Consider the following 22,700-nt stretch of genomic DNA (forward strand, 5'->3'; position numbering starts at 1 on the left):
GATAGACACTGATCACCATATACTTCTGTCAACAAATTGTAAGTTTCAGTGGCAGATTTTCCAAGTTTTGTGAGGAATTTGATGTTAGCACGTTGTTCTGCATTAGCACTCAGCATTATTCCGACGGAGCTCAGAAACACGATCCGCTTCTAACAATGGTCGCGGCCAGACTAACCGATGCACGTGAATGAAACTTTGTGTGACGGTAGAGGGAAGTCCAAGGGTCAATGCCCTACCCTCCTCTTCGTCAATGACGTGGCCGGAAATGAGTCATAAAAGTAATGCGGGTTCTTTATTGCCACACCTTGTATTATAGGTGAAACCAAAGATCACAATGGAAACCACAGGTCAGGAAATGGTGTATCTGAGGTTCTCACAGTAATGTCTATGAGGAGTACTATCATCTGTGATGTAAATTCTGGTTGGAGTTCACTGACATTTCAGTGGAACATACAGCATCCACCTTCAGAGCTACAGCTTGTTTCCTGTTTGATGCTTGCTTGACTTACAATGATATAGAAGACAGAAGCAGTATGTTTAGCCAAAACACCATGAAATTACACTGGACTACTCAATGGTACATTCCAGAACACAACATTGCTAACACATTAGGAAATATAACACACCAAGGGAAGAGCACAGGTAAAATCTGAAGAAGGGAATTTTGGAAAAAAAAAAAAAAAAAACAAGACATAAATTGTAAGATTTGAGGTTTTCATGGTGGTGACTATGTAGAAAGCAGTCCTCTTGGATGTGGTGCCATGTAGATATTGTGTTAACCGATGTCTCGGAGGAACGTATCGCCTCCATCTCACTGTTTCTTCCCTTTCAGGTTTTCTTATTTTTCTCCTTCTACCCTGAAGATGGAGGTGATACATTCCTCCGAGATGTCAGTTAACACAATATCTACATGGTGCCACATCCCAGAAGATGGCTTGCTTCAAGACATAGCTTAGCTGCTAGATAATGTCTAAGGCAGAAAAATGAAGTTAAAATTCCACCTGATATAAATTAAAACTAGTAATAACTATTTTAACTATAATTTTATTTCCTCCTTAATATTAGCATTAGGAAAGATATTTACTTTTCATATAATTTATTATTCCAAATGGTAGTACTTACCATAATCCAGTGAGGCCTAAAGACTATATTGTTAATGCGTTTAGAGATTATATGATATATTAAAAATGATCAGTCTCCCAACATCTTCGTAACCAGCCTACTTACATGAATTCAGTCCAAAGTTCATTACAAAAAAAAATATGTATTCAATAATAGGTTCACTTTGCCTTCAAAGCAGTAACTTTACTAGTTTTTTGCCATTCGTTAAGTACAAAGGTATCTCACTGAACCAAACAAATATTTCATGAAGTTTTTGTCTCGTAATAATAATACTTATTATTAAATAACAAATGACAACTTTCAGATGAGGCCTTCTTGCAGTGGAGTGTAAAGTCTCTTCCGACTGCTGGAACTGGCTGATGAGATCAATATTTTCTGTGGCACTGGCTTATGCTATGTGATGAGTCGTGGTGAATGGAGTCCCTCCACTTGTCGATCTATTGGAGGGCAATGACTTGTGTTTGGTGGTCCCCAGTCATGAAGACCACTTGTATTGGCTAGTCTATGTGTGAGGCGGTGTGCAATTGAAAAGCCTCCACTCCCTTCCAGTTGTGTCAGCACAATTATCACTTGCCTACACACAATGGAATGTTGCGTCACATGTCAATAAAGGCTAAATCAGATCATGACTACTTTCTTCCAAATTATTTCCAATTCATTATTCATTAATCATTGTTACACTAGATGCTATATAATATCAGAAACTGAAAGTCTTGTGAAATAAACCAAGAATAAATTAATGCAACTATCAGCATCTCCAGAAGGATCCTCCTCTGTGAGCTAGTTAGAAACCAAGACAGTCAGTTTTCATTTAATGAATTTTCTGCTACAGTAAAACACATTTCCTTTCTTTAATGAAGTATGCTCTTACTATGTCATATTATAAGAGTTGTTCACATAAAATCTGTTTCATCTGTTTGGTCAGATTGTAGAGGTTCTACGATTCCAGCAGCATCCTAAGGAGTTCCTTGCCAAGGAACTGCAACAACTGGATGCTTGCCTCAGTGCCCATGGGGGGCATTTTTAATGTCCTGTACCTGTCTGATGAGAACAATTTCAGTTCAACAACCCTTATCCACGAATAAGTTGCAAAGGAAACAATTTCAGTTATAGTCTGCTCTGTTTGTATATGTATTCACTGTCATTAATAAACAGGAAGTAAATGCTTAATTAAGCATCATATGATAAAGACGTACCTGTACCTGTCTGATGAGAACAATTTCAGTTCAACGACCCTTATCCACGAATAAGTTGCAAAGGAAACAATTTCAGTTATAGTCTGCTCTGTTTGTATATGTATTCACTGTCATTAATAAACAGGAAGTAAATGCTTAATTAAGCATAAAGCCCATGTCCTGGATGGTGGTGAGTGGTCAGCTGCATGCCTCAACCACACTACCTCCCGGAGACAAGAGTATCAATCAGACAGAAGGGTGGGTTGACCCGAAGAAATAGCCTGGACAGTATGGGGAACAGCGAAGTCTCTCGCTTCCGCTGGGAATCGAACACTAACTCTGCGGTTTGACGCTACATAGTCTAAGTTACTGACACTGTTGTTAAATAAACTGCAAACAAAAATATGAAACCTCAGTTGTTCAGCCCATAATCTAATCACCAGGGCCCAGATTCTGATGACCTGAAAATATTTAAAAAATGACCTATAAAATGACCAAAAAAATCCAGAAAAATGACCTAAAGGAGAAAAGAAAGAACACTTCGCTTCCATATTATTCACATTTCAGAAAACATATGAAGAAAAATTCCCTAAAATGGCCAAAAATGACAAGAAATACCCTTAAAAGTCCAAAAATTTACCAAAAAATTACCCCCCAAATGAAAAAAAGACCTTAAACCTAAATATGTCAAAGAATTACCTATAAAATTTACATTTCTGTAACCAACAGCTCATATCCGAGATTTATATATTTAAGAGCATCGCATAAGATACAAGGAAAAAAAAAGATGACATGTCATCAAAATCCGGGCCCTGCTAATCACTATACAGACTAACTATAAATTTCCTTTATAAAATCCCATTACCGTAACATTAAAATATTAATAGTACCAACAATCCTCAGCTCACCTGTGTAAAGGAGGCACAGAGTCAACAGTACGTAGTTCCCCACGAGTAGACACTACATTATAACTTTCTTGGCAGTCGCACTTGACATGGATCCATTTGTTCTCGTGACGATTCTCCACCATTACAACGAGGCCAGCCCAACCCTTGGTTAGATAATAGGCAGTCATCCCTTCACGACCCTGAAATACAATAATGTAGCGTGTAGAGCCACTGCTATGCAATGACGGCAAGATATGCAGATACGCCAGACTCACATCTGGGCAACAGCTCAGTAAATGCATTCCCAATGCTAGGCAGCAGATTCTTAATAACGCAACAGTCAGGCTGTAACAGTGAAGACAGGAAATTTCTGCATGGTCCATGCTGAGATGCTACAAGCAAGGGCCAAAGTCACAAAGTCAGTTCAGTTGCGGAACATTTGCAGGACATGAGCACAGAAGCTAATGACTCTCCACTGTTAAGATCAGTTACCAGGAAACGACCAGTGAAAAGCAAACTGAGAAGACTTAGCATGTGCTCTAGTGTGTGTATAAGTGGCCAATAAGTCTATTCATCATTCCAAACCCCATCTATAGTCACACTGTAACACATGACAACTAACATTACATTTAGCGACCTCCGTAGTCTAGAGGTAACGTTCCCACCTCATGACTCGTAGTACGCGGGTTCAAATACCCAGCGGAGGTCGTCAAATTTTTAAGGGCGGAAAAATTCAGGGAACAAGTCCTCCGGGAGGGACTTTAAGCTGTGTGTCCCGTGTCGTAACTTTACGGCATATAAAAGAACCTCATATCCCCAAAGGGGATCACTGAGCCAAATTCCAGGACGTTTCCCGCCCAACAATAGTCTCTAAGGCCTATGACAGGTGGGGGAAGCATTATAGACACCGCTAAGCAAGTGGCTGAACTCGCTTGCTCGGCGGGACTGATGGTACGCACCATTTATCAGTAGGGTATAGAGACTGGTAGAATATCATAGAGGGAAGCACAATAGATCAAACTGGTAGCGGTGCATGAGGAAACCCACCCTCTCTAAATAACTAACTAACATTACATTTGAGACTTGCAGTTTTCACAATGGTGACTATGAACAATACCACTTGTGGGATATGAAGCTGAGTAGTCGGGCAGAGTGATGTTTGCTTGGCTTACTCATCGACCCTGAAGATGGAGGCAGGATGTTCCTCCGAAACGTTGGTAAACTTCTACTGGACTACTGGCTGTCACATCCCAAAAGACGGTACTCTTCAAGGATTTGTACAGTATGCGCCAAAAGATGCAGTACTGAAACTCAAGCATGTGCGTTTGTCGACGGGGCATAGCTCCAGACGCACATGTTCCCAGTAGTGAAAAGGAAGCTGTGTTGTGCAGTTGTTGGAAATGGGTCTCTCGATGGAGGAAAAGGTATTCATAGTTGAGTATTATTTCCGCTCATACAGAAGTGGTCGCCAGAAACTTGCTTCCTTGGTTTTGAGTGGGCAGATGTTATCATCCAAAAACTGTTACACAGTACATGTGTGACGATATGGTGTGCCATCTCAGCACACAGTATATTAGGATCCCATTTCATTGAGGATGAGGAAGGCAATGCTCTTACCATCACCCAAGAACGCTATAAGGACATGGTGATCGGACTATTTCTTCAGGATTTGAGAAGGTTCTGTCATGCAAGGGGCCTTCACATGAATAGACAGTGGTATCAACAGGACATCTTTTCATTTCAAAACTGTATATTTTGGCGCATACTGTATTATTCAGTCTGCTGGCTTCACAGAGACAGAAGTCAGTTCACTTGGACTCTACGCACGTACCTCATGACGTTGCCCCTTGGCAAGTGTGAGGCTGATGATGGCATCAGCTAGCACATACGCTGGTGGGGAGATTTGCTCCACAAGCAGACGTTTCGAGCTGTGTATGGCTAACACATATTCTGGGTAACTTGCTGGGTCCTCCATTCCTGTACAATATTCATTTAAAATTACATAATACAATTTAGCTAGGATTAACATATCTGTATGGTATTTTATCCTTATCTAATATACTTAACAGGAAGAGAATCCACAAAGACTACTTTTACATTGCGTAGATTTCTAGTGATAGAGATCAACTGCTATTATTATGGTTATTTTTTTTTTTTTCATTTTTGTAAAATAACTTATTAGTGAAGGACAGGTGGCTGCATAAATTAAATTTGTTGGATATAATCTCAAAATCTCTCACTGTCAACATGTTTGTTTGTAATCACTGACTTACAAACAATATTTCAAACATAATGTCTATAATCTCAGTTCAAAATTTCACATGCCTAGTTCCAATTGTTCATTAGTTACTGCTGTCACACTGAAATCTTCCATCATATACTTAATTTACATCTTACAAAAATTACCTTAACAAAAGCAGAACATTTTTCAAGGATCTATTACCACATACCGCATCTGGATCCTATATTGAATGGTGCTGGTATGTCTCTGAACTCACAAGATCATACCAGTGTGATTTCATATGAAAATTCTTCAAGTTAATTTTTATTTATTTGTGACTACAAATAAACATACAGTCTTTCTGGATGTAATGCCATATAGCCCAGTAGAAGTCTAATAATATTTGTGAGGAAGATACCACCTCCACTCTCAGGGTCAAAGAGTAAGCCAAGCATGAAACCAGTAAGAAGCAGTTGCTTGGACTACTTTCCAATCTTAATGATGGAAGCGGTATGTTCCTCTGTGACATCTGCGGACTTCTACCAGGCTGCACACCATTCCATTCCAGAAGACAATACTGTTCTACTATGAGAATCTCAAGTGAAGAAAAGATTTTTAAATGATTAAAATGAACGGCATTTAAAGTTAACTGTATTACATATTGTTCAATAATAATTAAAGGCAGCCAAGTGAAGTTACAAAGATTCTGAGTCACACAACACTCGTGGGAACACAACTATGACAGAAGTGAGGGGACGCCTGTATCAGGGGAGAAACGTGGTCAGGTTATATACGAAATGTACCTGTGTGCCAGTGGTTGAATGCGAGACAAACAAGAATATAGAGGTCACGCTCCAGCATCTTGTGGCAGCCTACAAAGCCGCGGACTTGACGCTTGCTGTGTTCTACCAACCGTCCCACCTCAGGGGAGGCGGGCGATCTGGTGCGAAAAACAACTACGCAAAGATCCAGCTGTGACCGCTGAGATTTCTCAGAGTTCCTGGTACAAACACACCACACAGTTACCATACTTTGAATAATACAAACACTTCACTCAGCAGCAAGTATCTTCTCAAGAAATTGATGGTTATTCAGGCTACATGATATTACACCACAAATGACTGAACTCTGCATTTATGGTGAATAAACTTTTTTCGTAATCTTAAGAAAAAATAAAAGAATGTCTGTTGCTTAATTAATTAAGCACTATGACATGTAGATGTAGGGGGAAGTGGAAGTATAGATCCATGTCTTCTTGACCTCAGCACTACTTGGAGGTGAGCAGTCAGCTTCATGGCCTGGTGACTTTACCACCAGGGAAAGAACCCTTGGCACCCATCAGATACCAGGCTGGGTCGGCATCAGAACTGGTTTGGATGATGCAAAGAGAAGAAAAATCTCGCCCCTACTGGGATTTGAACTCCGACATCTTGGCCATCCAGCCCGTAGTCAGTCACCATACCGACTGCACTATCCCAGCTCCTATATGTATTATAGTGTTTTATTGAATTGAATTGAATTTATTTACATTCTATAAATCCTAAGCAGGTTAGTACCTTTGGATACAGAACAAGTCAAAAGGTTACATACATAAGTACAGGCAATTTTAGCTTAAAAATTAATATAACTTAATTTTACATCATTCTCTATTTACATTGAAGTATTCATCTAAAGAGTAGAAGGAATGAGCATGTAGATAATTCTTTAACTCTGATTTAAACTTTTTAGTATCATTGCCCAAGTTTTTAATACTTTGTGGCAGATTGTTGAACACTTTTATGCCTGTAAAGTAGACTCCTTTTTGATATACTGATAAAGTTGATGAGGGTAGGTGGAAGTTATATTTTTGTCTAGATATTTAAACAAAAGGGAATGAATGTACCAGAATTGTTACACAATGCACACATTCCTAACTTCTTATTACGAGTATATAGGGGCATTTGACACCATTACCTTACCTTTGTCCCTCTTGGAAGAGAGTGAACTCTGCTTCTGTGGGTTCCAGAACAGTCAGCAGAACACAAGACAAATGATCAAGAGATGAAAGAGGAGGCAGTGTTCCGCGCAAACGCACCTCGTTCCAGCCCGATCGCACCTTACAGATGTCAATGCAGTCAAAGTACCTGAATTAAATAAAACAAATAAATATAGTCTCCTCATAACACAAAGAAAATAATGAAGAAAGCAGTCTTCTGGGATTTGGCACCGTGTATATGTGGTGTTAACCGACGTTTCGGAGGAACGTATCGCCCCCATCTTCAGGGTTGAAGAAGTATAAGTAAATCTGCAAGCGACAACACCGTGAGACACGGTCAAGCAGACTGGTCTGCTTGACCGTGTCTCACGGTGTTGTCGCTTGCAGATTTACTTATACTTCTTCAACCCTGAAGATGGGGGCGATACGTTCCTCCGAAACGTCGGTTAACACCACATATACACGGTGCCAAATCCCAGAAGACTGCTTTCTTCATAGTCACCGCCGTGAAAGCCTCAAATCTTACACAAAGAAAATACTTTTGAAAGGCATGTGATAGGAAAATTTTTTTTCAGTTCAAGATGAGAATTTGGAAAATTTTGACAGCTGAGACAAGAACAGAAGTTTTCTCTACTAGACTAATTTATCACACTTCATAGTAACAGTCAACTTTCAAAATTCACTGTGTATTACTTATCCCTTAGATTTAGTTTCAATAAAAAATTTTCATAAATAATTGTACTTAAAAGGGCCATGTCAATAACAGTAATTCATTTCATAATTCTCCATCATGCAGGCATCATTATGGATCCTTAAATTACATTACAGTAGAATTTGTGATCACGTTTCAGTATTTTCAAGATATTTCATCTATCAGTCTGCTATCTGCCCCAAGATGATTCCCACACAAGAACTAATGTAAAACCATGTTGTTTCGACTTCAAAACAGAAAAGAGAAGAAAGTAATATACTGGAAAATGGTGAAAATTGTGTGAAAACTTTGTTCTTGTGGGAGTCTCCCTCGTGCAACTGGCAGATAAATGTAACCATTACACCCCACTGCTCATATGTACAGGATAACGGGGTGTTTACTGTAGTACACCAAGACTAAAACAACAGTCAGTGCCTGCAATCATCAGATAGTGATGTAGATTTCTACATGATCATTAAAAAATTGAGAAGATTCCATTTTCAACACACGATGAAAACCAAAATCATCACACCACAGACCTCACCGAACACACAGAGCTTCTCTCCTGTAAAATTGCCATCTCAAGATATGATGTACCTTCGAAAGTTTAGGTAAACAATATCATTCACAGATGGCAGCAGTATCATTTTAAATAATCCTTTACATTGTGCATAAACATATTCTCGTAATGACTGTGGCTTGTAGCATGAGAGTATGCAGTAGTGGTTCTCAACCTTTGTCACACTGCAACCTGGTAAATTCTTTCTGCTATAAGACAAGGGCCCGGTACCAGATTGCGGTCCGGCAGTTGAGAAACACTGGTATACAGGCATGTTTAAGAATGCAAATGGCTGAGGTGTTGCTTACTTCAGGACATCTTCAAAAGAGATCCAAAAGACACCATCGGATGCACCATGTGGCATTAACATCTCCCTGAGTTGAGGCGTCCAAATGGGTGAGTCATCTGACCAGTCACCTTTCCATGAGTAATGGCCCCACGGGTTACGTAATCGCAGCAGTCTATTCCCCAGCATGTCCCGGACATCCAAAACAGAATATGCATGCCTGAGAACAGAGGGAGGAATGCACGTAGCAACTTGGAATTTAAAGGTTATGGTGCTGTGGGATGCGACACTATGTAGCCTGACAGATGGGTACCAATATTTTGAATGAAACTATTACCTCTGCCTTCTGGGTGGAAGCTGGAGGAAGCAGTTTCCTCTGAAACACTGGAATCAATGTACAGGACTATATGATGTCACACACCAGAAATTCACAATCTTAGCCATTCAGTCACCTTCCAAAATGTATGAGTAATAATAATATTTTATTTTCTCATATACATAAAGGTAAAGTTGTCCCTGTGCTTAGCTACTTAAGCACTATGTCACGAAGTCATATGGGGGAGTGGATGTATAGATCCACTTTTCTTGACCTTGGCAGTAGTTGGAGGTGAGTGGTCAGCTTCACGCCCCGGCCACTTTACCCCAGGAGAAAGAGACCTCGGTATCCATTGGATAAGAGGTTGGGTGAACCCCAGCTGGTATGGACAACGTGGAGAAGAGAAAATTCTTGACCCTAATGCGACTCGAACTCCAACCTCTCGGTTGACCAGCCCGTAGCCAGTCGCAATACTGACTGTGCTATCCTGGCTCCCACATACATAGTATCAGAAAGTATCATGTTGGTGACAAAATGGTTTTCAGAATGTTGTCTGTCTGTCTGTAAGTATGGGTGCCTCACTAGTGCTTGAACGGTGGGATGGATATTATTCATATTTTGTGTTTAAGAGCTCATCCACTGTAGGCCAGTGCCTGATGAATATGAATATTCCAGCTCCAAGAATAAGGGCCCCCAAACAAAACTGAAAATTTCTCCAAAACGGCTCAAATGATTCTGATCAAATTCAGTCATTTAGGAAGACCATTTACATGAATAAAACTGCATAGGTTGTGCCTTTGGCAAAATACTGTTATGCCCTCTAAATGGAAAAGTATAAGCAATTTCTCTACATTGATTCTTTCTTTAGCAGTTAGTCATTAAAATACTAGGAATAAGATGGCTGAATTTAGAAACTTGAAACCAAAACTGTTTAGGGCCACACCATAGCTCAGGCAGTCAATCGCTGGTTTCATACCACAGCAGCCCGGGTTCGATCCCGGGTCTGGTCAAGTGGGATTTGTGATGGACAAAGTGGCATTGGGGCAGGTTTTCTCCAAGTACTTCGGTTCCCCTGGCAATCTTCATTCCACCAAATTCTACATCATCATAATCACCTGAGGCAGGCTACAATAGGCCAATCAGTGGCCACCATGCCAAGTGGATCCAGTTGGACTCCACCCCCACTAAGTGAATTAAAAAAAAACTGTTGTTAATCTGAACATCATCAGGGTAAACACAAAACCTAAAGATTTAAAAAACTAAGAATGTAGGGCCCACAAAGAGCATTCATCTAGAAAAGGCTCAGATCAATAAATGATGTTTATTTCAATGTTACAACAATAACTGACTAAGAAAGAGAAGCCAGTCTCTGTAATCACAATAAAACGATAAATGGAAGTCCATACCTAGGCCTGAGACCTTTACGTTGGTACTCATCTTCATCGACCTTCATGTTACCTCCACCACAGGATGCACCCATGAGGAATCGAGCCAGACGGGAACTCAGCAGCTGGGCCCAGATCAGATCTCGGTCCAGCTCATCTTCTGATGGCAGTGATGATGGTTGAAGGGGCACACTCTCACAAGGCGCACCTAACCACACAATTTTTGTACTTTAGAAACAATAACCATTGCTAATTCACCTCTTTTTGTTTATTTTCCTATCCTAACCCTTTGTGTGATACAAAACATATCACATCCTTTGATGTTGTTTGGTTGTGTGAGATTAAGTTGTCATACCGGGTTAGGTTCGGTGAATGTACAGGCCCTTTGACTCTTCTTTGTCATAAATAATTCTCCCTCCCCACAGAAGGGTTAAGGAAGAATAAACAGGTTAACGATATTGGCATATTGTCTGTGTAACCCCCTCCCATTCTGACTTACAAACCTGATGACCAAGTTTCATGACATTTGATATGAAATTAACATCACTACAGACCACCCCACCATATTTTTCAATTTCTTTCAATCAGTAGTAACAACATGACAGACATGCAACCTTGTGAAATGGCAGTGATATTTGTTAACAATTTAGGATCCTGAGTAGTTTCAAAAAAGGCTATCAGAGACGGGATGAACAGACACTACAAAAGCAGTGGGTGAGTACAAAGCAGGACATAAACATGCTAAGGGCCCTCTACAAAGAAACTAGTCAAATATTAAATTAAACAGGAACCAGATGAAACAGGTGCCAGGATTATAAAATAATCCCATTTGTAAAAGGTACCTGAACGAAGATGGAACAGCCTTACACATTCCATGCGAATATGTGGCTGTAGCTAATTCTAGATTTCACACTTGGAATTTCAGTTTATAAAACCAAGTGATTGCTTTAGGCCCCATTAAGTACTGCACTTCATCAGAAATGTGGGACTGTTTGAGGACTAACAAAGAAGAGGAATACACAATAACATGGAAATGGTCACTGTGTAAGAGTAATGGCTAACCCATTATCAATCAATAAATAAACCAATCAATCGACACGGATGCTGAAATTATGTAAGGTAACAGATCTTTGAAAAATATGCAACTTGTATTCAGGTAACCTGTCAGGACAGGCAGTAGTATAGTGAGATTTTATCCCATGAGCACCCGAATACAACACAAAGTACTGACTTCTCAGTTCTACACAGTGCTGCATTATGTAAAAATAAAGTAATAAGGAAAATGTCATTACCATACTATAAGCCAAACGTAATCTTACCAGTTAAGGTTGCAAGTCCTTCAATGGCTCTCCCAGACACTAAGGCCTCGTAACAGCCGTGAATTTTTGCTACTGCTTTCTCAATAAGCGGAACCCACAGCTGTTTTCTTTTGGCCTACAAATACAAATACATCAAATTTCCAACTGAGCAAGATGCTGTACAATACAAAGTTGGATCATCTCGACTTGTGACTTTGTAACTTACGATCCCTTTACATTAACACGTATTAGACTTACACAACAAATTTTCTGAGTTATGACTTAAAACTTAGCACCCAGTAGTCACCGCACTGCATTTTTTGTGCTTCTTTAGAGACTTAGTCATTTCTTGAACATTCTGTGACTTTATTACATATTTCTTTTATGAAATGTCTTGAGTAGAAACAGCAGGGATAAGAATGGAGGTTTTCACAGTGGTGACTATGAAGAATGCCGTCTTCTGGGATGTGGCGCCGTGTTTCGGAGAAATATATCGTCTCCATCCTCGGGGTAGAAAAATCTGTGAGTGTGGAACCAGTGTAAGCGGGTGGCTGCAGACATACCCTGAAGATGGAGGCGATATGCTCCTCTGAAACGTCGGTTTACAGAAGATCTACATGGTGCCACATCCCAGAAGACGGCATTCTCTCAGGAGGGATAGCATTCATCTTCATAATTAGAAACATTACATTTTAGATTTATTTCCTATTGTCATAGGTATACTTTAATGGAGAGAGCACAGAGACAAATTTACCTACACCTCACAGTCATGCCACCCTTATCACTTTTAAATATGTTGGATACCTTCTCAAACTGCTCTACTAACCTGGGAGTAGACCAGATGGCCACGTTTGTCACAGGGCAGGAGGTCATCAACAAGCACAGTTGTCCACTTGCCGTCCTTGCAGAGGCGGACCTGGTACGCACCCTGGTGGCAGAACTCTCGCATCACCATAACTTTCTTGACCAGATCTTCTCGTTCTGCCAACACTGCAAGGGCACTCAGGAGCCAGCAGTTACCCAACACACCTGCACATCAAAAGTGTTGACATGAAGAACCAGTGTTCTTATTCCCACTGGGATTCCTAAGTGTAACATGTGGGTTTTCATGCATGACTCACTCATCTCATGAAGCTAAATCATTCTTGAGAAGCTAACAGTTGCTCACCTACTAAAAAAAAGCTCCTCAGTATTTCATGGAACATGACGCTTTATTACCATGTTCATAAGAGCCCACCACTGGTCCCTTCAGACAGATACATCCAGTCCTTACATTACCATCTTACTCATATTTCTTTAAGATCCATTTTAATATTTTCCTTCCATCTACCTGTATGCCTAGTCTTCAAAGTGGCTCTTTCCTTCATGTTTTCATACTAAAACTTTACAGGCATCTCTTGCAGCTTCCATATGCTACATGTCCTGCCCATCTTACCGTCCTAGATTTGATCATTTTAATTGTATTCTATGAAGAAACAAACTATGAAGGCCCTCATAATGTAACTTCCTCCCCCTCTTATTACATCTTCCTTGTATGTCCAAATATTCTCCTTAGCACCCTGTTTTCAAGCATTCTGGATTTATACCCCCTCCCCTCCTCAGGGTGACATCCCAAGTTTCACACCCATACAAAACTACAGCCAAAATTATAGTTTTGTATGCTTTGTTACATTTTTAGATTGCCTGCAAGAAACAACAACACTTATATTTGATGCTGTGTGTACCCATAATTATATTACAAAACACAATCCTTTACTTCATTCTGTATACTGTACTTGTGTTATAACCACAACAGCTGAATAATAATAATAATAATAATCCAATATACTATCTGTCTCGTGCCTTTAACAATTCATTTCCAAATATCAATCTCAAATTCTCAACAAGGAAGGAAATTGAAAACATTATTAAATCCCTTAAGCCCAAAAATTCACATGGATATGATGAAATCTCTACCAAATTACTTAAAGCAAGCTCTGTTTACATCAGTTCACCCTTGAATCATCTATGTAATAAATCTTTATCATCAGGTACTTTTCCTCAACGCTTAAAATACGCTATAATGAAACCACTTTTTAAAAAAGGAGAGAGAAAATGCATCTCTAATTACAGACCAATATCCATATTGACTTCATTCTCAAAAGTCTTTGAAAAAGTTATGTATAATAGACTACTTGAACACTTAAATTCTAACAACATATTAGTCAAAGAGCAATTTGGATTTAGGAAAGACCTAACAACAGAAAAAGCAACCTATGAACTAACTAACGATATTTTAAGTGCTCTCAATGACAGATTAATTGTGGGAGGGATTTTCTGTGATCTAGCAAAAGCTTTCGATTGTGTTAATCATGATATCTTACTATCGAAATTAAATTTCTATGGAATAACTGGCAAAGCTAATGAATGGATCAAATCATACCTCAAAAACAGGTATCAAAGAGTTGAAATAAATAATAAAAACTCCAGTCATAATGCATTTTCAAACTGGGGAATTATAAAGCACGGTGTTCCACAAGGATCAATTTTAGGTCCCTTACTTTTTCTTCTCTACATAAATGATCTATCTAAAACCATCAACAATAAATCTAAACCAATTCTATATGCAGATGACACTAGTATAATATTTAAGAACTCTAAATTTGAAAACTTTAAAAATGACATAAATATTGTATTTGAAGCCTTAAACAGATGGTTCGAAGCCAATTTACTCTCATTAAATTTTGATAAAACCCATTACATATCATTCACAACTAAAAACAACCACCAAATTGATCTGGACATCAGTTATGCCAACAAATTAATCTGTAAAGTACTTGATACAAAATTCCTTGGAATACATGTAGACAGTACACTGTCTTGGAAAATACATATTGAACAAATTATACCTAAATTAAATGCAGCTTGCTATGCGATGAGATCAATTAAGCCTTTTATGTCACAGGAAACATTGAAGATGGTTTACCATGCCTACTTTCATTCTATTATGAACTATGGATTAATATTTTGGGGGAACTCTTCACATAGTGTAATAATTTTTAAAATACAAAAGAATATAATAAGAATCATTACAGGATGTAGAAGTAGAGATTCATGTAGAGAATTATTTAAGAAATTAAAAATTCTACCGCTTCAATCGCAATACATATTATCGCTTCTCCTATTTGTTGTTTACAACAAAGATAAATTCAAATTAAATTCTGATGTCTATAACATGAATACTAGACAAAAATATAACTTCCACCTACCCTCATCAACTTTATCAGTATATCAAAAAGGAGTCTACTTTACTGGCATAAAAGTGTTCAACAATCTGCCACAAAGTATTAAAAACTTGGGCAATGATACTAAAAAGTTTAAATCAGAGTTAAAGAATTATCTACATGCTCATTCCTTCTACTCTTTAGATGAATACTTCAATGTAAATAGAGAATGATGTAAAATTAAGTTATATTAATTTTTAAGCTAAAATTGCCTGTACTTATGTATGTAATATTTTGACTTGTTCTGTATCCAAAGGTACTAACCTGCTTAGGATTTATAGAATGTAAATAAATTCAATTCAATTCAAAAAAAGAGACAGGCTCACTGTTAATCATTTAGTACAACATTTCTGTCAACAGATGTCATCAAGTGAGACATACTTGTGCTTAGAGGAAAGGCAAAGGCTTTCACATATTCTACACCTATAGACATTTTAAGGTCATTTGAAGAAGTAATGTGGATCCTTCTGTGCAACTGCATTTCTTCATAAGTAGCCTTGGAATTTTTAGCAGGTTGTTCTGTGACAGAGCATGACAGTCAAAGGGTGCACAGTATTACAAAAAAATAACTCCGTGGTTTCAGTCTGCAAGCAAACTTTACCAATTCAGCGACCACTGCTTGTCAGCGAAGATAGTGCCAACGTTAGCGGATAGAGGGTGTCACGTGGTCAGCACAACAAATCCCCACGGCCGTTAATGTCGGTTTTCTAGACCGGAGCAGCTATTTCCCAGAAACAGCTTCTCAATTATCCTCACGAGGCTGAGTGGACCCCGTTCCAGACCCAATACTTCTCAGAGAATCTAGTAGCACCGGGAATCGAACCCAGGACCTCTGGATCTATAGCCAGGAACTCTGACCACTAGACCGCAGAGGCGGTCCCTGCACAGTATTACACATGAGTTAAAATCTAACAGACGAATATTTACATTATAAAATATTAATTTAACATCTGTGGAAAACGAGGTTAATGTCCACATCATAGAAATGGACCATTATATAAAAAATTGCTTAGAATTACGACAATACTCCACCTTGTGAAATGTCTGAAGGCAAAGGTGTGCGGAACACAGCCCACTTCAGTTTCGAGTCTCCTTCCATCACAATTTCATGTGGGCGAAGCCACTGAACAACATGGTTATCTTTAGTTTCAGATGGATTGTAGTATAATGATTTTGGGGCTGGTGGAAATGAATCATCTACAAATGGTTCTTTGTTCTGAAAAATGTAAAAAGAAACATTATTCACTGTATAAATTATATTTACATATACATGCCATTATGAAGTCAGTAAAAAGTAATATCAACACATGAACAAGTTAAATGAAATGTAACAGATTAATAAATTTTACTACAGAAATATCTTCATCTTTTTCAAGCACTGTTTCCATTTTATACAGAACAATACATGAAAAGCTTCCAGTCTCTTCCATCATACCACTAGTTCGCTTTTCCATTTCCTTCCAACTCATCAATAACTGGTCTNTAATAATAATAATAACAACAACAACAACGACGACGATGATGATGATGATGATGATGATGATAATAATAATAATAATAATAATAAAGTACACTTACATTCAGAAGATACATCTTAATATTTCATGCTTTTAGCATTGGAAATTTTCTGGACTATTTCCACTGTCTGATATTCTAAAATGGAACATAATGTTAGGGGAGTTGGATTTGCTTCCATTCCCATGCAAGCTGTATCTAATCAGTTGGGTCCATTAGAAAGAGTTAATCCCAATCAACAGATCAGATGTTCTAAGAGATCCAGCTGAGTTGATACTCCTTATCTGAGGACAAAAACAGATGCAGTTCCCAAAATGTTGTGCTCCAGTTTTCAATAAATGAAAACGAACGACGTCCAGAGCGCTAGTACGTGTAACACACAACCATAAACACCTTTTAGAATTAAGATCTAAAAGTTTGTGATGATGGTATATTACTGCAAGTATTATGTTTTTGGACATTATCCATCGTCTTGACTATTTTCTAAAACCTGTTCTGTTTACTTTTTAAAAACATGCCGTTTGAGAGACTGGATTCTGTCCCTGTCCTCAGGTAGAACCTACTCAGTTGGGTCCAATATATAGAGCTAGGTCTAGCTAGCTTTTATATTTGTTTTATACCGTGATCTTACCTCTCTGCAGTATTGAACAATGCGCTCCCACTTTTCCAGAGCCTCCTGCTCTTCGATATGCCTCAGATCTTCCATGAGCTCGCTCTCCTGTTTAAGCACAGCGATACTGTTGCTCATACTAGAAGTTCTTGGCCCTGAAGAGGCACCAGGTGATGGAGTAGCTGATGTCCTACCATTGGTAAGAACCACCGCAGATGAGGAGAGACATCGTGAACTCTGACACATCTCACACGAAACTGAAGCTGTACAATTCTCATACGTACATAAGATACAATGCCATGAGACCAATGGTGTGACGGGTTGCTGTTCAATGGCCCGTGGACTCCTGCTACCTGTTGATGATGCAGGCATGGACATATGGTCAACATGTAAGTCCCTGTTGATGTTGCCAGATCGGTGATGGCCGCTGCGACTGGCCACACCGTTACTCCTGGGTGTACCGCTTGGTATAGCACCTCTCCTACTCCCACCAACTCTCTGTTTTGGAATGGCACCACTACCTACAACCTTGCCACTGCCTAGTCGAGATGATGAAGGTCGTGGAGAAGGACTCCTGGAACCGCCGCCACTACCGCTACTAGATTTGGGGACCTCTAGAAGCTTTTTAGTTGTCTTGCAGGCCATGCAGGATTGAGCACTAAGAGGATTTTTTAATGTGCATTGAACACAAGACCAGAATTCTCCTTTACGTAGCGTCATGTCTTCTACCATAGAGATACTGCGGAGTTTAGAGCCACCACAGACAACACAAGCCATGGAAGTACCTGAATTAACCAATGTGCATTTCTTACAGGTCCACTCCTGTTCACATGTTGTTCCGGGAGAACTTGATCCATCACCAGGCAGGAACTGGAAATCATCATCTAGATCCTGCTCAAGTGTGGCCAAGGTGGCCATAGGACCCGGAAGAACCAAGGTCAGGGGATCGTTGTTATTAACACCTTCACATTCTTCAAAATCATCTCTCTTAGGCGGAGTATACCTGACGCTGTCTTTAGTCACTGTGATGAGGCTGGGTTCTGTAAGAGACGGAGGGGAACGAACAGAGTTGCATATGTCACAGCTGTCTGACCACAGTGGATTGTAGGCATATGAGCATTTAGTGCAAGTCCACATGCGATCAAATGTAGAATTCAAGGTTTCTGAAGAGGCATTTGATGAAGAGGAGGAAAGCAGAGTGTTATGGTTTGTCACTGGTGAAGATGAGTTGATGTTCCCATTATTAGAATCATTAAGGTCCATTACATCCAGGACAGGTGGAGGAATGAGTCTCTTTTTGGGAGCAATTGATTTATGATTCAAACCTATAGAAGTTCTTATCTGCTGCTGTGTAGAAGGATCAGTGATACCAATATATGAATATCTAGTTCCAGATCTGTTACCAGATTGTGACTGCTGCAATTGCAGATTGAGATTTATTGGTGATCTCACTGGGATGTTGCCTTGGGCATCTGTTTCTATCATGCTCCGCCGATTTGATGAGGCCTTGCAATGATCCATATCATTTGATACTGCATTCATTTCCGAGAAGGATCGTCGATATATTGGCCTCTGCCAAGCAGTGTCTCCAGGTGATGTTGGATCACCAGCATCACCACTGTTTTGCAGAACACTTTGTGGAGGTTTAAGTGTTGAGAGATCTTGCAGCACTGTGGGTTTAAGTTTCAGAGGTTCTGCAGGCTTGCTTTCCTCCCAGTCAGGAACAGTGATCACAATGCCATTACGTGGCAACGTATTAGGAAGCGTCCCTGAACGTAGGACGGAACCCAAGGGAAGATTTGGTTTTCTAGGGGTCTCGCACACCTCACAACGGTCCCTTATTCCAACATTTTCTAAAGTACATCGTGGACACGTCCAAGAACACGTAGAACTAGAAGCCGATTTTTGAGAAGAAAGAAATTTATATTTACGAATGTCACTAACCCTGCCTGAATTATCACCAATTTTGCAACCTTGTATACTTCCACTGCTACTACTACTACTGCTAACACTGCTAACTTTCTCGTCACTAACGTTATCTACAACAAGACTGGTGGGACGTCTAAAGACATTTCCACTCATAAAAGATTTGGGTGTTGTATCTATCCACAATTTCTGGACAGAACCATTCGAAAGAGATCTGCTTACTTTGGATTTCACACGTTCATACACTGATGGATTCTGACGCTTTGGTGACCTATTCTGTGACGTGTCCTGAATACTGTTAGTTTTACAATCAACACAGTCTTGAGTACTGGCACTAGTACTTGAAACTGCTGTCACTGTACTGTTTTGGATGACAACTGAGTTCAAATTCTGCACCAACCTAGCACCGCTGGGAACCTCTACTGGCGTCAAACCTCCATCCAAGGAGACAGAGGTGCCATGAGTATGCTCATCATTCCACTTTTCACCCTGCTGACAATCACGTTTGATCCCACATTGAGGAAAGACACTCTGCTCCATCATGTCGCTATGTTGACCATGTTGACAGCACTTTGGCGTCACATTGTACCAGTTCCCAGCATGCTCCTGATGACCAGGACCTACAGATGCTATAGAAGAGGCCATCATTGCCCCACTGTTGTTCTCCACAACATTTTCAATGTCAGTGCCAATGCCTAGTTGTCGATCCACTTCAAGATTAACCTTGCCACATGTTGCACAACGGGAAGTTACACTCACATTCAGAAACTGGCACTGTGAACACAGCCATCTGTGGGCTAGACTTGGAACACTTGTTGAACGAACAAAATGGGCTTGGCACTGCTGTGAAGCGCGTTTACTCAGAGGGCATGGATGACCCCAAGTTGAAAAGCGTTTCTCATCTTCTCTAATGGGGATGCCACCTTCTGTTGGACTTATGTCTAGGGGGCTGCCGTGGAATTCCCTGGCTTCCACCTTGGACTGTTTAGTAGTACATGACGTTGACACTGTGTCCTCACTAGGCTTCTCTGTCCACTGCAAACTGGGTTCAGCTGGCCCAGCATTACTGCAACAAGTCAGAGACAATTCCATCATCAAAAAGTAGAAAAGAAAACCTTATGCAGAGGTCATGTCTCATAATAAGGTCCATTTTACTTAACAGGCTACAAACAAGTTTAATTAACTACAAAGAACTCCACTGGGAAATTTCTTTACTACATTATGGAGTAAATTTTTAAACAAATTAAAAACAGAAATTGACAACTAGATCATTTTGAGGCCGCTATCATTGCATAATATCAAGTTCTCATGCGAGATTATATATATTTATTCTCCACCAGTTACATCGATGCATTCCAGCTCAGGTACTGCACATTTAATGAGGAAAAGAGCTCTATGTTTAACGAAGTGAACGGTTATTTATATCCATGGTTTATGCTAACTGTCTTACAGTGTATACACTTTTTCACCTTATTCTTCACTTCCACACTACATGTTTCAGCACTAATGTGCCATCCTCAGGTGTCTTTATGCACGTTAAACTATTGTACTGCATGCCATGATGTCTTCATTCTAAAATGACTAAAATCTGTATTCGTCATATATGTCGATGAATTCCAAATAATAAAACTTTTCAGGATTCATCCTACGTTGCACTCAAACATGTGAATTACGCCAATCCTCTTTTATGTGAGCATTCTTCCTACATACATTTGTGTATCGTGTTCTGTGTTGTGTTTTGATCCTGTTACTGCATGCATTTATAATTAATTAACTCCAATTTGTATGAGTTAAAGCATCACACTATTATGTATTCATGGGCAGGGAATGTAGCAGGAATGGGGGAGAAAAGGAATGCATATAGGATATTGGTGGGAAAGCCAGAAGGGAAGATACCACTGGGAAGACCAAGCTGTAGGTGGGTAAACAATATTAAAATGGATCTTAGAGAGATAGGATGGGATGGTATGGACTGGATTGATCTGGCTCAGGATAGAGACCCATGGAGTGTTGTTGTGAACACTGTAATGAACCTTCGGGTTCCATAAAATGCTGGCAAGTTCTTGAGTAGATGCAGAATTGGCGGCTCCTCCAGAAGAGCTCAGCTCCATGAGTGAGTGAGTGATCATAAGCATGAAGATAAACGAGCTCTTTGTGCAAAATACAAAAGCCTGACATGAAACAAATCTGAGAATAAAAGGAAAGAGATTTATATGGTTCCTAGATTTTTGTCTACATATAAACTTCGAAAGACATCTACTCTAATGGGTCCATTAGAAAGAAACTGATCTCAGTCCCTGGATGAGGGTAATGAAGTAAATCTTTCCAAAACGTGTTGTTTCAGAACAGTAGACGATGCGCAAACACCAAAGTCATCTTGAGTGAAATACATCATCTCAAAATGCCGTTAAATTAATTTTATATTACGGAGGTCTAGGAATAAAAGGAGTTTGGGAACCACTGGTCAGTTTGAGCAAACGAAAAATCACATTATGGCCATCTATATACGTAGCTCTGACAGTCAGCAGTTTTGTTTCATTTCTGCCTGCTGCTGTGTTTGTCTGTTTGTCAGTATTGTGAGCAGGTAAAATATACCTGTAAGTCTGAAGGTGTTAGAGGCCTTGCGAAGAGCTGATCACTCGCCCAAGGAGTCCTACCGTATGTCTAAGATCTAGAAAAACCAAAGTGAACGGAGAAGTTCATGGAGGTAGGCCTAGGCCCACTGGGGCTGTAGTGCCAAGGAAAAAAAATTGTCTGAAGGTGAAACTGCGTATCAGCAATTCAGGGGAAGCGCTGATCCTGGAAAGTGGCGACAATATACGTCACACGTTGCACTTATCAGTTGTTGTTTTTATGTCATAAAACTAGTTCTTTGTGCTGCTTTGTATCGGAGCCATTCTTCAACCGCGGATGTCGGCAGACGGGAAGTAAATTATACAAAACTTATATGTAAATTACAGCAAAATTATTCGAAAATTACATTAAAACCGCATGCAAATTACGCCGCTATTACACAAAAATTATACCAAATCTGTAGGTATAATATACAAAAACTGTATCAAAACTGTATGTACATTACACCAAAAGTATATGCAAATCAATAAATTAAAAAGAAATAGAAGTAACAAGCTGTGTCATCATCTAGAATAATAAATAAAAAATAATTAAAATAAAGTTGTCCATGTGCTTAACTAATTAAGTACTACGCCATGAAGACGTATGGGGGAGTGGGTGTATAGATCCACATTTTCTTGACCTCGGCACTAGTTGGAGGTGAGCGGTCAGCTTCACGCCACGGCCGCTTCACTCATGGGAAAGAGCCGCCAGTACCCATTTGATAGGATGTTGGGTGGACCCCAGAAACGGTCAGTACGATTGGAGAAGTGAAAATTCTTGATCCTACCGGGACTCGAATTCTGACCCCTCGGCCGTCCAGCCCGTACCCAGTCGCTATACCGAGCTATTCCAGCT

The 22,700-nt window shown here is 39.7% G+C and overlaps 1 protein-coding gene across 1 annotated transcript in view; it reads right to left on the bottom strand.

Annotated features, from left to right (window-relative positions):
• Positions 1-1,244: 1,244 nt before the first annotated feature.
• Positions 1,245-22,700, bottom strand: part of LOC111870837 (calpain-D) — a 43,816-nt gene continuing 22,360 nt past the window's right edge. The window contains exons 2-12 of the mRNA XM_023863418.2: positions 17,325-20,295; positions 16,211-16,394; positions 12,742-12,944; positions 11,937-12,051; positions 10,639-10,825; positions 8,939-9,136; positions 7,364-7,528; positions 6,209-6,405; positions 5,016-5,161; positions 3,206-3,384; positions 1,245-1,696 (exon numbers count right to left, since the gene is read on the bottom strand). Of these exons, the coding sequence (XP_023719186.1) occupies positions 1,516-1,696; positions 3,206-3,384; positions 5,016-5,161; positions 6,209-6,405; positions 7,364-7,528; positions 8,939-9,136; positions 10,639-10,825; positions 11,937-12,051; positions 12,742-12,944; positions 16,211-16,394; positions 17,325-20,295 (4,726 nt within the window). The 3' untranslated portion in view covers positions 1,245-1,515. The remainder of the gene's footprint in view (positions 1,697-3,205; positions 3,385-5,015; positions 5,162-6,208; positions 6,406-7,363; positions 7,529-8,938; positions 9,137-10,638; positions 10,826-11,936; positions 12,052-12,741; positions 12,945-16,210; positions 16,395-17,324; positions 20,296-22,700) is intronic.

This window comes from Cryptotermes secundus, unplaced genomic scaffold (genome assembly GCF_002891405.2).
Source record: "Cryptotermes secundus unplaced genomic scaffold, Csec_1.0 scaffold632, whole genome shotgun sequence".
NCBI classification, from domain to species: Eukaryota; Metazoa; Arthropoda; class Insecta; order Blattodea; family Kalotermitidae; genus Cryptotermes; species Cryptotermes secundus.